This window comes from Fukomys damarensis, unplaced genomic scaffold (genome assembly GCF_012274545.1).
Source record: "Fukomys damarensis isolate Sample0158 unplaced genomic scaffold, DMR_v1.0_HiC HiC_scaffold_10, whole genome shotgun sequence".
NCBI lineage: Eukaryota > Metazoa > Chordata > Mammalia > Rodentia > Bathyergidae > Fukomys > Fukomys damarensis.
The window spans coordinates 32,403,253-32,418,858 of record NW_022900922.1 but is presented as its reverse complement, the minus strand read 5'-3'; the positions used below and the strand labels follow the sequence as shown (position 1 = coordinate 32,418,858).

Genomic DNA, 15,606 nt, shown 5'->3' with positions numbered 1-15,606 from the left:
TTCTGAGCACAGATGGTATGGGAACGAGTGTGTGTTCATTTTCCGTTGTTTCCTTTTGCTTTGAAATCAAGGACTGGATCATCGCACCCAAGGGCTACGCTGCCAATTACTGTGATGGAGAATGCTCCTTCCCGCTCAATGCACACATGAATGCCACCAACCATGCCATCGTGCAGACCCTGGTGAGCCTTCTGATTTTCACGAAGGGGGATGAAGCCCACGCTAGGTGGCATCATTTCTTTTGGTACCAGGAATTGAACTCGGGTCCTTGCACTTGCGAGGCGGGCGGCGGCACCACTGAGCTAGATCCCAGGCCCTAGGTGGCATCATTTCTAAAGGTATGCTTTGTTTCTGGCACAGGTTCACCTCATGAATCCGGAGTACGTCCCCAAACCATGCTGTGCCCCGACAAAACTAAATGCCATCTCTGTTCTTTACTTTGATGACAACTCCAATGTCATCTTGAAAAAATACAGGAATATGGTTGTGAGAGCTTGTGGCTGCCATTAACTCGAAACCAGCTGCTGTGGACATATTTTACACCCCGAAGTCCTGGGTTACACCTGCCTTAAAAACCAGAACAGTAGCACAGAGCTGCACATTGGAAGTGGGAGGAGGAGACCTGAAAGCATCTCACGCTGGTGCCTTATGAGCTGCCCAGGAAGATTTCCAAGGGAACCCGCTAATAGCTTGCTCACTTCATAGATATGTGAGTAGTTGCTGGTCTATAGGAATTGGAATGTCTGGTGTGTGAGATCTGGGAACTGCCGAAGCACAACTCTGAGGTCCCCCTTTGTCCCCCAAATTTAGTCTTAGCTTTATATCAAGCTGTGTTATTGGTGAAGAAACAGGAGAATACTCTTGGAGGAGTGTAAGTATTCCCGGACAAAGCACCGGCTGCTGCAATATCATCAAAGTAGAGTTCTGAGATTGGAGGGGACCTCTCTTCCCAGGAGGGTGAGTTCTGATCAGATCAGCAGCTGGGCCCCCGACAGCGCTCCACAAAGGTGCCTTCTTCTCATGCCCGTTTGTGCTAGTGTCATTGGGGTGAAAATGTACTTAGTCAAAACAAACCACCCCATTTCCACATCTGCTCCCCACCCCCACCCTTTGCTACAACTAATAGCAGAGCAGTTGATTCTGAGGCTGTACAGGGTGCAAAGTCTTCGCCGCGACTTTCATTTTAACCCAGTGGCGTCTGAAAGTAGCACTGCCCCGTCCTGTGTGGGGTGGGCTCTCTGCAAAGCTCGGTAACTCCGCATCTTATCTACCCATCAGCACCAACTACACGGCATCTGGTGCTGTAGGGTGAGGCCTAGGAGGGAAATCATCCTGTCCCGGCAGTGGGTTCTGAGGTGAGCATGCTGTTTATGAACCGAAATCACAACGTTCTCTTGTAGAAAAATAAGATTCAGATTAAATCTTAGAATATTTTTAAAATGTCTTTTTCACAATCATGTACTGGGAAACCAATTTCATACTAAACTGATTAAATAATACATTTATAATCTATAACTGTACTTACAGCTTTTTTTGTAAATAGAAACTAATTTATTGTTTCCTATCCATTTTTGCTGTAACATTTAAGGAGACCATACTTTTTGTTTTTTAAAAAGAGTTTATTTAGAAAGTATAGTGTAAACAAATCGTACCACCTTGATCTGAATACAAGACTCATAACGCAAAGCTGAAGCCACTCGGGATGCCGGCCTTCTTGGGAAAATTGGGTTCTTTTACTGCACATTTGTGAACCACGTGCAATTAATAAAGATGTCCTTTAAGGCAGAGGCTGGCCGAGATGCTGCTGTTAGCTCCTGCCCAGACAGTAGACGTGGTCTTGTTTCTGAGCTTCCTACACCAGCTGCACTGTGCCCAGTGTCCCCGGGAGGTGGGGGAGGGGGCTGCCCACAGAATGGGTATTGCGAAAAAGAACTCGATGTTCAAGCACAGGTATGTGTCTTGTCCTACAGTTGCTTATATCCAAGGGGACAGTAAAAGTCTTTAATAACCAGGATGGCACGAGTCAGAAGGGTGCCAGCATCAGTACCGGCACAGCCCTGCGGACTTTAGTCTTTGGTCTTGAGGCCCAATGAATCCCACTGTTCGTACATCATGAGGTCGACCTTGTGGGAGGCAGACAACACAGAGCAGGCTGCTGAAAGGACTACTGAGGGGCAGAAACTTTCTAGGAGCCCGGAGCAGGGCTGCAGGTCCCTGGAAGGCCTACCTGGTCCTACCGCCCTAGGCCGCAAATGCAGCGGGAATCTCTCCAGAGCTGACTGATGGATGGATGGACAGCCAGGACCAGCCGTAGGGAAGACGTCGGAATCTCTTCATGCACATGGACTCGGTTGTGCTCACTCTAGGAACTACTGAACTCTGTCAGCCTGTGAGTCCGCTGCACAACAGCTGACTGGCAGTTGTGTGCTCACACACAAGGCGAGCCTCAGAAGTACTGCTGCTTTCATTACGGCTGGTCTCTTGTGCTGAGAGAACACTAACAGAAAATCAGCAGGGGCTGAGGGGGGATCTTCCAGAGGCTTGGGTTTTTGTTTTGAAATCTGTTCCAAGCTATAGTCCAACCCTGTTATTAATTAATAGTCGATTATGACCTTCAGATTAGAAAGACAACAATACTGCCCTAGGGCCGCCTTTCCAGGACTCGGGGCAGTTTAAAAAAGACAAAACAAAACTAGGCTTTTGGGTGATGTTTTTGCCAGAATCAGTTGGGAGCCAAAAATAGCCCAGCAATTTGATTTCCCTTGACTCTGTTTCAGTCTCAAAGGAAACCATTTAATTTCATCAAGGGAAGGTAGAAGGATGGATCACCCCCCACTCCAAAATGCCCAGTTTGCACAGTGACCAAGAGTTACGCATCAATTTAGGGAAAGTTAAGAATCTGCAGCGTGTGTTGGCTTAAACACACACACAAAGAAGACACTACAATTCAGTACATTCATCTGTGAGTTACCAGCACGGAAACTCCATGTCTGAACGACATCACTCCTCTCCCCGGGTGGTGGGATGGTGTCTCCAGCAGGGTCTCTACAGTTCGTCTTTCGCCTGGCGCAGAATGAAGTGGTGTAAAGACTTGAGGTCTCTACCTCCGCTGTGCTCACTGATTTTTTTACCTCCGCGGAAGAGCAGCAATGTGGGATAGCCTCGGACCTTTAAAAGCAAACAGAACAGGCTGGGAACCAGGGCTCCAAACCCAACGCAGATAAGCTCCTTCAGGTAAGGCTGGGAATCCCAGGGCTCATTTCTAAAGGTGTATTTAGAGGACAAAAGGACCAGTTTAAAACAGCCAAGCCTCAGGGCGAGGTGTCACTTCCTGATCCACAACTGCCCTGAGGACTGGTGTCACAAAGTTGACTTTGCACAAACTTTACAACTGGATCTGGGGCCTGCGAGCTCGGCTGTGGACCATGCCTTTCTCCCCTGAGGATTTCAAGGCACAAAAAAACAACTGTTTCTGTTAATGAGTAAATGACATTTGCATTACATCTTTTCTCAATCTGATGACTCCAAAGCCTCAAAGAAAATGATACACCGGTGGGAGGCACCATCATCAGGGGAAAGGGCTCTGTGGGAGAGCGATCACCTCGGTTCATGATCCCTGGGTGTGGAGCCCGAGGACCATGCAGCAAACACAAATGGGAAAATACAAATCCCAGCTCCCTGGGCCATGAGGCTGCTCCCAGCTTGGGCTGCAGACAGGAGCAACACAATCGAGCACAGGGCTGGCTGGTGCTGCCTTTCACCAGGAAGCTAAGTTCTACCCCCTTTCCTTTGGCCACTGTTCAATTTGGACTTCTGTGGAGCATCAGACCCCTGGGTATCATGACAGAGGTGGCGGGCCTGTTAGCACCAGTTAGCAGGAGAGGCCATGGAGTGGGCAGTCTATGCTGAGATGTGCCCAGAGCAGGCAAGGAAGGAACGCGTTGGCCTCCAGTGTACCTTCTGTGTCTCAAAGCAAAACTCAAAAGGACCCAAACAGCGCCACTGGGAGCTGAGGGCGGCATGTGTTCTCTCTACTGGGTCCACAACACCCAACCCTGGCCCGCCAGGGGGGACCCTCCCGTGCCCAGGTCCCCAGCCTGCTGCTGGCAGGGCCACGCACCGAGTACTTGTTGCACACATCCCGTTCTGCAGTGCAGTCGACCTCAGCGATCTTGACCTCTGCCAGACCAGGGAACTCCTCCTTAGACAGCTCCTCCCAGGTGGGAGCCAGGTTCTTACAATGACCGCACCTAGGACGGGGCACAGCAGCATGGTGAGGACATTCACTGCCACACCCGCCCGCGTCTTCTGTGACAGTCAGCAGCCGCCCGGGAAGCCACAAAACATCAAACTGCCCTGCTGGGTGCACACTAACTCCTCTTCCCCCACCCCAAACAGGAACTCGGATTGCTCAGCATTATACAATTTCAGAACCTCCTTTTCTTGGTGCTTGTGATTTAGAGAGGCCCTGACAAAGTCTGGTTCAAGCCTGCTCTTGCCCCTTGTTCTTTCTCATCTCTTTCTGATCCTGTCCTATCACATGGGCTTCTCCCCTTCGATGCAAGGGAATTGTCTTTTTTCACTCTTGGTCTACACAGCTCTGGAGAGCTGTGCTCACTGGCTCTTCGTCCCTGCCTCTGTGGTTTCTCATGAGGACCTGGGGTCAAACAAGCACACAAGCAAAAGTGATGTGGACTGAAAAGTGATGTGGACTGCTGGGGCCTGTTCAGGTGAAGAATCCCACACTCTCCCAAACACACCACTTGTCCTCGGAACCACGAAACACAGTTTCCATTTCACAGCTGAGGACAGGGAGAACCAAGGGGTTCAAAAGTCATAATGTTTGTATGTGGTGTGAGGGAAAACTGCGGTGTGTTTAAAAATCAATTAAAGTCACACTGCCGTTAACCCCCTTTATCCCACTGTTCTCGTCACTTTCCAAAGAGGTTCTGAAGTCCCCTTTCGTGTCTTTAGCTGCACAATTGTAACTGCCTCGGTGTCCTGAATCAATCCAAGATGTTTACCTTTCACAGTCACTTTGAGCGTGGGTAAGAACCAGAAATAGCAGTGCCGGCTCCAGTGAATAAGGTGTGTGAGCACACAAGAGCCTGCCTTTCCTTTGGGTGGAACTCGGCAGCAGCATTTTCTGTATTTCTGATCATGTTTCATAAAGGCACTCACAAAGGACAACTTCCAGAACCACTTCCGTAAGTGCCCAGGCACGACAGGACAAGTGTGTCTGAAGTCAAGAGGAGTATCTGGATGGGGATTAATGGCAATGTATCTTTTACTGCAACAAAGTTTTAAAAGTTTGGACATTCACCATATTTTCTGGTCACTGCTTGTAGTTCACAGCCAGCCTTAGACCCTGTCACCTTGCCACCTCAGATTGTCTCAGTCTCAAGTGATCTCACTCCATTCATGTCCTTTTCCCCAAGGACCAAGCAGCAGGAAGGGACAGGTAACTGGGTCACATACTCAGCGTCACACAGAAAGCTGAGTTCTGCTGGGTTTCCCTTCAACATTATTCTAAAGAATCCCAGGAGCTGAGCTACATCATGTTCCCCGTTTGATGTAAATGTATTTGGAAAAGTACTCAAACGCCATAAAACTTAAGTTTTGTAAGGACATCATAAGCCACCCCATTTCTGTTCCCTCCTAAATAGACTGAGCTTTAAATTGACCTCCTCCTCTATAAGCAATTCCAAGTGCCACGGAATGGGACCCTGTCTGAATTCAGGGCTCTGGTGAGGGCTCCTCGTCCTGTGCTGGCTGGATGTGCTATCTGCTGATGGTAAGTCTGTGAGGTTGGCTACTACGCTGGAAAACCAGCTGGGATGTAAGCACACTGGACAATGTTGCTTCTACTGAAGCAACCACTTACCATGGAGCATAGAACTTGACAAAGGTTATTCCTTCTGCTATGGCGCTGTCGAAGTTCTTTTCAGTGAGTGCCAACACGGTGCTCTGCAGGACAGAAGAAAGCCACAGCTCAAATGCCAGTCTTTAAATTGCCATTTTGCACACATGCATACACAGCAGAGATGATGGCCTGGGGGCTGGACAGTCAGTCACAGGTACCTGCTGTCCTGTGCAGCAGGCCAAAAGCTTGAGGACACCCAGACCTGCCCGCCCACGTCAGCCCCAGAGGCCCAGGTGCAGCCTGAGCCTGACCTGCTTTCCACACTGACCGCTTTCTCTCCCCAGGCCGCGGCGAGCGTTCCCCTTCTCTGCATAAGAGGACATGTCATTAGGACAGCACAGGCAGCAATACGTGTTTTACATAGAACGGGCTGCTTTCCATTCTACGTGCAAAGTAAATATGCAAAACACTCAACCAAGCTCTGGCTAGAGAGTTTTTAGGGAAGGCCACCATGCTGTCAGCTTCAACCCAGTCCCAGGCTGACAGCTCTTAGAAGGGTTCCATCTGTTTCCAGGGGGCGGCTGTTTACCATGTGGCTCAGTGTGGCAGGAGCCTGAGGCCAGGCAGGGCCGTCTCACAACACTACCATCCTCATGTCTATCGACGCCTCCACGCTCACTGCAAGGCCCACTGGATGGTGGAAACGTCTCACACCCAGTTCCATGGTGAAGTCTCCGCAGCATAGAATTATGCTTACTTTGGGATGACCTTTATCAGGCCTCTACTAGATGCAGTCACAACAAATACACATCACTCGTTTGCTTCCTCCACCACCTCAGCTTTTCACTAAGGCCCGGCCGTCCCTCACTCATAAGGGGGCAGGTGGCTCTTGTTTTTCCAATCACAAGCCACCAGAGGGTCCGGGGAGGGACAGCTCTGGCGAATCATGTTCTCTCACGTGTGTCGAGGGACCTGGGGAGCCCACTGTCCCCAGTAAGGGCATGGCACGTACTGGGGTGCAGAAGCAGCCGTGTAAGTGCAGATGTCCACAGGAGCCACACACCAAGGATCCCAAACCCCATGCATGCTCAGGTCCTGGATACAGCAGGTGGCAAAGTATTTGTACCAACGATACGAACACCCGCCTAGACACTAAATCATCACCAGCTGGCTTGTAACACCTAATGCAATGTAACTGCTAGGGAAGGACAAGGAAAAGGCCACACATGTTCAGCCAGAATGTATGCGGCTGGTTGCACCGGTGGGCATGGAGCGCCAGCTGAACTCTGTGCTGGAAACATGAGGAGCAACAGTCCTTCCTCACTGCTCCTCCGAGACATTCCTCGGCCCCTCCTGCTCTGCTCCTTCCCTGCGCTCAGGCTGAGCACATCTTCCTGCCTCGCCCCTGGAACGTCAGGCCCTGTAGCCGGATTTCAGGCTCTCCTCTGCGCCTGCGGTCACACCCTCAGCTTGGGGACTCCATCTTTCAGGGTCCGTCCAGCAGCTTGTTTCTCCTACACCTGTGGCTGTGGCTCACCGTTCTATATTCACATCTACTCAAAACCTCCAGGGGCTCCGGGCAGGCTCTAGATGTGGCTCACAGTCCTCACCTGGCCGGCTGAGTCAGCGCACTCTGGCTGTGGCTCCCCCACACTTCACCCCTTGGCCTGCACCCATCCTAAACTCACAGCTGGGCTTTTCCTCCACCTGGCAGCTCCCCAGTCCTGTGTCCCAGGGTGAGCACCCTGCATGCTCGCTGTCATAGCCCTGTGTCACGGACTCCTATGAGGGGTCCCCTTAGCCCCCTGCCCAGGATGGTGCCTGAAACCTAACAGAGGCTCGCAGGCACAGAACAAAGACATCTACATCCTAAGGCGACCTCAGTGAATGGAGACCATGCCCTGGCACATCAGCCACAGACGCTCAGTGCCCGCACACCACTCCCTGCTGCAGACCTTTCCGAGGCCTTAGCCCCGGGGCCAAAGCAAGTGCTCGAAGTGAAAAGAAATGGGCTGAGGGGCAGCAGCCAAACGCCCTGCACAGAAAACATGGGAAGGGAAGGGTCTCTGACAGCTTTCTAAATCCACGCCTCTCAGGATCCCTCTCACCTCTATTGCATTCAGAAGCTCCTACAAGTGCATCAAAGATGAACAAAAAGGTTTGTGTTGAGGCCGCTGCGCTCTGTTGCTGTGCTCACGGAGAAGGCCCGCTCCATCCATCCCAACTCGAAGCAGCGGGCACTCACCTTGTGCTCTGTGGGCTCCTCGGCCAGCACTGGGGCCTCTGAGGGCTCCACGATCTCAGGGGCTCCGGGCTCCAGAACTTGCAGCTGCAACACCACGTAGTCTCTCAGCGACTCCAGGTCCCGCTTTCCCTTGTACTGATCCACCTGTCCGAGACACGGCCCACGGGGATGATGCTGAGCTGTCTCCTGTCACAGTGCTCTGATCATCGCCCCTGACCCCACAGGTCCTCGGTGTGGCTCGTCACACTGTGTGAGGAAGGCTCCCACTCCCACCCAGTAGCCAAGGAGAGACCATAACCTGCCCTGGCCTGGGGGAGGAGGGTACAGCTCTGCCCTGTGGAGTCTGGACTGCAGGTGGTCAATGCACCATCAGGCTGACCAAGCCCAGGCAGAGGAGGGGCTGAGCCTAGCTGTCCCAGTTCTAGGCTCTGCAGGCCTGGCTGGTGACCAGGGCAGGGACCCTGCGCCTCGGCAGCAGGTGATTCATGATAACCTGAGCCACTGGAATGTCTCAAAACAGCAGAACAGTGGTCCTTTTTCTCAGCTACCCAGATCTTATCAATTAAAGAGAAAGACATCTGTTCCACGGTACGCATTTCCCCAAGCTAGGGGCCAAAAGCCATAGAAAGTGTTCTCTGGAATCTAACACCCATTACACACTCAGCAGCTCCGCCCTCTGCAGCCACAAGAACTGAAGACCTGAAGACCCACCTTCTTGCCATTTCGGAACCAGAGCAGAGTGGGGTAGCCTCGGACCTGGTGTTCTGAGCAGAGTCCATAGTGCTGCGTACAATCGACCTGAAAACGAAGCGCGATAAAGCTCCGATCAGTTTCCTCATGGCCTTGTGCTGAAGGGACTTTCAGGTTCCTTGTACTTAAAGAGAAGCTTTTTAAAATTCACATTCCATAGCATCTATGCCAGCAAGTTGCAGTTTTAGGGGAGACTTCCTAGAAGCTACCCCAAAATACACCTGAGCTAAGGAACAAGGTAACAAGATTTATTTTAGACAAGATTGGGTGCATTGAAGGTGGTATGGCTGTAGACAAGACTTATTTTATTTAATTCAGCTGAAAATGCCAGTTCTTAGGAAGCTGCTCCCTCTCAGCAGGGGAGCAACAGACAACAGCGAACCTCACCAGACACCCAGAAGGGGCAACAGCCTATCTGCTATGAGCAGGACCCTTCGCTGGGCTCACAGAGCCAGCCTGGAAACGTGCTCTCATGTCGAACTTAGGCAGTCTAAAAGCCACACAGCCAGGCCGGGGATGTGGCAGGAAAATGGGCTGAGAAAGACCATGTGGTATCAACAAATAAGGTCAACACCTCAGACCTAAGACCAGTGGAAGAGCAGTGGGAGGGCTAAATGAAAGCACAGGCGGCCCGACCCACAGTCACCGGAGGGGCGAGCACCTGCGAGGTCACTGTACCAGCCCACTGCTCAGGCCTGGGCTGAGTGTAGATGACCTCCCATAACAGCTCATGACGTAACCGAGTGAGGGTACAAGGAATGGGGTGAGACAGAAGATTTATCAGCACTGCCAGGGAATCTTCAGGAAATAACACAGTCAATCACAACACATCATCAGAACACACTACTAAAACCAACAGGCAAAAATGAAAACTATTTGACAGTGATTACCATTTATTAAGCATTTGCTTCACACCAAGGTGTTTCCATCTTTACAACTGCACTCGGTATACCTTGTCTGTTTCGCAAAGGGAGAGGGACACAGAGAAGCTTCACCCCAAGGTCGTCCACTCAGGTCTATCAGACCCCCAAATTCTGCTTTGGACCATCTCCCTGGGTACTGTCATACCCAGACCTACAGCACCACTTCTACACATAGATGAGTCCCACAGCAAAGCAGGAAAAGTGAAATTTTTAAAAAAGAAATCCACACGGGATGTCTGGGGGGTGCCAGAGGGTGGGTCAGAGGAAAAGTGCCTGACAGAGTTGTGGAAAATCCGGGTTCACAGACCTCACTGGACGCGGCTTCTCTACATCCCAGGAAAGGTCCCAGGCCACAGTGCAGACCAGGCTCACAGTGTGTGAGGAGGGCCTTCTGTGAGCCCACAAGAGTGCACAGCCAAGGGCCCTCAGGAAGGGCCCCAGGGGAGCCACAGATGTTCAGAGAATGGTCTATAAGGCTCCACTTGTGCCTCACAGAAGGGCTTGGGCTGCCAACTCAGATTGGCCGTCTCTTCCAAATGAACAAAGCAGCCAAGGCCATAATGTGTCTGGGCTGTGGAAAAGCCAGCAAACTCAACACTGGGCTGCCATCTGTGAAGGTGAAATTAATTATCAAGTGGCATACTAAATGGAATTAATAAATCAAGCTTGCAACTCTGCACATGGAATGGATAATAGGCCACACTGGTAATTAATCCGGCTCAATACAGTCTATTTCCAGTTTAATAATGGCTCTCGCTTACCTTGCCAATCTTGACAGTTTCCGAATGTTTGAGGCCCTGAGCCAGCTGCTCCCAGGTCGGGGCGAGAGCTTTGCAATGACCGCACCACGGAGCGAAGAACTTGATAAAGTGGTCACCTGTAGGGGGTGCCGAGGCGGAGGAAGAAGGGAGAGGCACTTAACTCAGGTCAGACCCACCCGGGGTCAGACTAAAGAACCAGATCTTTGTCTTCTGGCTCAGCAAATCTGTTTGGTCTGAACCCTCAAAGGTTGCACAGTGACTTTCTATCACATGGAGAACATCCAGGAATCCTCAGCAAGGTTCAAAACACAACCAAACTTGCCAGCTATGGAGGAGAGTAGGGAACCAGCCCATGGGCGGAGGGAGGACTGGCAGCAAAGGGAGAACCAGGTATCTGCCCTGTCTTTCCTGTGAACAGGGACACTGACTGAGCAGGGGATACACCAGGTTGTTTTGCCCTCTCTGGAGCTAAGAGTCCGCACTGGACAGTGTAGGGAGAGGCTACTGTGACTGAGGGCCACGTCCATGGTGAACAGAGACAACCAGATACTCTGCCACCAGCAGCCATGAGGTCTTCCTGTGCTCCCACAGAACATCAAGCTGAGACCACACCCTCAGATCAGACCACCAGCTGACAGGAATAGAGAAATCTGGGAAGTGTGGAAACCTCCTGTGGGAATTCAATCAGCAAAATCCAGACTGTGCAGAACAAACTGTGCTCTCAGCAAGGAGAATGCAAGAAAGAAAGAGACGCTGTGGGGCCGGCAGCTGAGAGAGGTCCTCAGAGAGGTGGAAACAGATGCCTGGGCCAACAGTAGTTATGTCCCGCTAAACCTGCTATGAGCTGAAAATACACTGAATTTCCACACAACATAAAGTCGAAATATCCTAAGTCTGACTGTGGTGAGTCAGAACCATCTGTACATGAAAACAGTCACTCCATGCTTGGGAGTGAACAATGTAAGCCACATAGACAAGGAGTGGCTTCCACAGAGGTCAGGAGAGGCCGCCTCGGGTAGCGACGGAGGACACAGGGCAGCGTGGGTGGGGCCTGAGAGGCTGGTGGTGTGGCTTCCCAGGCTGGGCCAAGATGGCGTCACACTTCACCAAGCCCTGCACCTGCATTCTGTATCTGTTCTATTCTGCTATACAACCGCAGGTTTAAAAAACAGTACCATCCTCTTGGATAGGAGAAAAGAAGAAATCACACTCTCAGGACATTATCTGGACACTGTGGTCTTTACCTGAGCCCAGCCGCGGTCAGGGGTGAGTGGGAAGTGGCCTGGCTCCCAGCAGAAGGGCGCCCCACGCCATGCTGCCTACAGTGACACCGGTGAGGCAAAAGGGGAAACACCGCTTCTCAGCCCAGCACCTGACCTGCCAGGCTGAACCCCAGTACGTGCACACAGCGGGTCACTACCGACCTCCACGGCTCAGGGTCTTCAGAAATCTGAGCAGGGTGCCAGGGGAAACCAGCTTGGGCAGGAAGCCCATGTCCCTTGACAGGACATGGCAGGCAGCAGCAGCAGGACTCCCGGGGGCCTGGCTGGGCTGCGCCTGTGGGACACCATCTGTAACTAAGCTGGCAGGGTACTGCACCCTGCGTGAGGCCTGAGTCAGCCTGATCCTGAAGTGAATCTCCTACAGAGGAAGCATGTCGAGGTCCCATCGCTGCCTGGTGCGCATTAAATAACCACGGCTAAGGGCATCTTGCTAAGGTATTTTAGATAATGAGTGAGGGGACAGCAGAGGTCCGACTCGCAGCAGCGTACGTTACAAGGGCACACGCGATTCGGAGCCCTTTCTCACAGTTTTCTACCCAGCTTTGGGAGGATTTCTCTCCATGGCAGCGCTGGACAACGGGAGCCAGCAAGGAAGCTTCATTTGCTTTCTGGCCACTGGCGGCCGGGCCAACTTTTCTACACGCTGAAACGCATCCATGTGTGAACAGAGACCTGAGTGTTATTCACATGGAGAATGCAGCCGAGCAGTTAGCAGGCCACTTCCAAAACATGACATGTGGTATAGAAAGATATTTAAGTGCAAAGAATCTCTAAATTTCTGTTTAACAGGCAGAAGTATTTGTGTGTGTGTGAGGTCAATAAGCACGATCAACATCAATATAAACACTTTCCTAGCCAAGCTAATGTACAAACTGCGCAGACTTGTGTGTGTGAGCAGCAGCCTTCCAACCTGAAGGCCTCAGCATGGCACTGGGCCTGCTATGCTTCTAAGAGCAGAGCAAAAGGAGAGCTGGGTCTGACAGCAGATGCACAGACAGCCAGTCCTTACAGGTCCTGAAGAGAGATGGTGCCCCCTGACCCCACCAGCCACAGAGCCAGGCCGTGGCTCCGTGAAACAGGCACCTCCACAGCACCCACCAGACTGGCTGAGGCCTTACCCTGTGCAATGTGCAGCTCGAAGTTGCTGGCTGAGAGTTCATACAGGCCCTGCTTGAGCTCAGGGGCTCTGGGTGGTTCTGCTTCTGGCTCTGGTGTCTGACAGGAAGAAACAGAGCAGTCAGCCTGTGCACACACTGTACAGACCCTCCTGAGGTACCCACCTGCACCTGCCAGCCTCACACACACCTGTACAGAGCTGTTGTGCTGAGCAAGGCCGGAGCAAGGCCTCTGTCAGGCACTTCACCACCAAGCTCCTTGCCAGCCTGAGAATGAAGCTCCAGGGCAGCCAGCAACAGCTGTCCCCACCCCACTCCCAAACAAAGAGAAGCTAAGGACAGTCCCACCCCAAACATAGCCCTCTGCTGTAGATGTACGCTGAGGTTTCACAGATTACACAGTAAGCTTCCCAACGGGCCAATTCGGGAGGGTCAGGACCTACGGACACAAAGGAAGCAATGGACACAGGGAGCCGGGGGGGGGGTCTGCTTTCCTTAATTCACACAAGTGGGAGGAAACCATGCAGGGAGGGAGGACAACCACCATGAAGAGAAGAGTAGGTGAGTCGGGGAAATCCAGCTCATGGAGGGCAGCAAACAGAAAAGCACGGGGCAGGCCTCACAGGAAGAATACAAGGCACACCACTAGGTCTGGGAGAGAAACACAAAGGGGGAAGGCTGGCTTTTAAAAAGATGCTTCTGCTGGCACAGCAGTGCAAAGGCCCATGCTGCTCACTAGATGGAGATACTACCCAACGGGCACGTACGTCTGTGATGAGGTGTATTTTAGAAAGCAGGCTAGTCAGATTAATGGTAAGGATACAACAAACTGTCATACAGTTACTTAGAGCTCATGAAGTGCTTATTTCTAGAATTCTCTGGGTAATATTTCAACCTTGGGTAACTGAAACCACAGAAAGCAGAAAGCTGGCTAAGGGGGACAGCTTTCCTGAGGGGACACCACGCGCACACAGTTCCCACACTGCTAGGAGATTCTAAATTTCTCAGTTTCCAAGGCCAGGTACTTTCCTGGCTTCCAACCAAACTAAGCAGAAGAAGAAAAGACCATGGAATCCCTGTTTGCTGCAGATACCTGGTGTACATGACTCATTTCTCACCTAGCAGTTTATGTTCCCATCAAAGACAGCAAACATCCTGGGTGAGTTGTTTTAAGTGCTGACAGCCCAAAGCGAGAGCCGTGATCGCAAAGCAGGTGAAGCTCTCCTCTCTGCCCCAACTTGTCCGGGTTTCCAAAGTGTTAAATGCCACAAAAAGCAGGACTGGGTGAAGGGTGAGTCCAGGGAGGGTAGGCGGAGCGCCGTTTGTACCTGGCCTCAGAAACTGAGGAATTCCGAAACACGCAGAGGGCTTCTGGTGGCAAAATGCTCCTGTGTGGCACTGAGTGCCCCTGACACGCGCCACAGCGACCCCACCTGCCTTGGTGCCACTGCGAGACACACATGGGGGCAGTGGGGGCCACCTGCATCCTCAGGAAGCATCTGGGGGTACTCGTGAAACTGGCTTTTGGCTTTGCAGTTTTATGTCCAGGAATATACTTTAAAAACACTCACTTAAAAGAAAAGGGAATAATTCTTTACAAAGATAAAAGTGTTCCATTTAACACTGTGATGACTGAATTAAATACCTAGAGAGAAGAAACACACTACTGCAAATCCAAGAAACGGTAACACAAAATATGATCGACACTGAAACCATAAACTGTACGAAGTCACTAAGAAAATCATTTATATGATTATTTAACTTTACAAAAGCAAAAACAAATATAAAAATTGGAGTGGAATGTAAAAAACAGATTTTCTTGTGTGACTTTCTGTATTACCATGACTTGCAAGAGAAAATTCTAAATTCATTCTGCAAAAATATAAAAATGTACGTATTAATAAGTTACTTAGGTACAGCTGGTAAAAATTTTTCCCCACATTGTAGATTGTCTCTTAGTTCTGCTAATGATTTCTTTTGAAGTACAGAAGCTTTTTAGTAAGATGAGATCCCAGTTGTTGATTCTTTCTGCTAGTTCCCATGCTACTGAGGATTTGTTCATAAAGTCTTTTCCTATGCCAATGTCTTCCAGATTTCTGCCTAACTTACCTTCCAGCAAGTTTAATGTTTCTATTTTAATATTTAGATCTTTAATCCATTTTGATTTTAATTTAGTGCATGGCGAAAGATAAGGGTCTAATTTTAATCTGTGGCAGGTTGACATCCAGTTTTTCCAACACCATTTATTAAAGAGGCTATCTTTCCTCCACTGAGGATGGTGAATTTTTACCAGCTGTACCTCAGACAAAGGACTATTATCAAGGATATATAAAGAACTCAAAACAATCAGTCCCCCCAAATATAAAGACCCGATTCAAAAATGGGCATCCGAAATGAACAGACATTTCTCCTACAAAGAAGTAAAAGCAGCAAGAAAATATATGAAAAAATGTTCCACATCACTGGTCATTCGAGAGATGCAGATGAAAACAACACTGAGATTCCACCTCACCCCACAAAGAATGGCTGCTATCAAGAAATCACACAATAACAAATGTTGGCGGGGTTGTGGGGAGAAAGGAACCCTCCTCCATTGTTGGTGGGAGTGCAGACTAGTGCAACCACTATGGAAATCAATATGGAGATACCTCAAAGAGCTTGGACTG

The 15,606-nt window shown here is 50.6% G+C and overlaps 2 protein-coding genes across 3 annotated transcripts in view; one reads left to right on the top strand and one right to left on the bottom strand.

The window, feature by feature from the left end:
* Window positions 1–1,992, top strand: part of Bmp6 (bone morphogenetic protein 6) — a gene marked incomplete at its 5' end in the record, with an annotated part of 102,183 nt that extends 100,191 nt beyond the window's left edge. The window contains 2 exons of the mRNA XM_010623070.2: window positions 72–182; window positions 361–1,992. Coding sequence (XP_010621372.1) covers window positions 72–182; window positions 361–510 — 261 coding nt within the window. The remainder of the gene's footprint in view (window positions 1–71; window positions 183–360) is intronic.
* Txndc5 (thioredoxin domain containing 5) overlaps window positions 1,981–15,606 on the bottom strand; it is a 117,587-nt gene continuing 103,961 nt past the window's right edge. For both annotated transcript variants that reach the window (XM_019207323.1, XM_010622832.3), the window contains 7 exons: window positions 12,944–13,040; window positions 10,543–10,658; window positions 8,820–8,906; window positions 8,109–8,252; window positions 5,885–5,967; window positions 4,121–4,250; window positions 1,981–3,168 (listed from right to left, as the gene is read on the bottom strand). In XM_019207323.1, coding sequence (XP_019062868.1) covers window positions 3,046–3,168; window positions 4,121–4,250; window positions 5,885–5,967; window positions 8,109–8,252; window positions 8,820–8,906; window positions 10,543–10,658; window positions 12,944–13,040 — 780 coding nt within the window. In that variant the 3' untranslated portion in view covers window positions 1,981–3,045. The remainder of the gene's footprint in view (window positions 3,169–4,120; window positions 4,251–5,884; window positions 5,968–8,108; window positions 8,253–8,819; window positions 8,907–10,542; window positions 10,659–12,943; window positions 13,041–15,606) is intronic.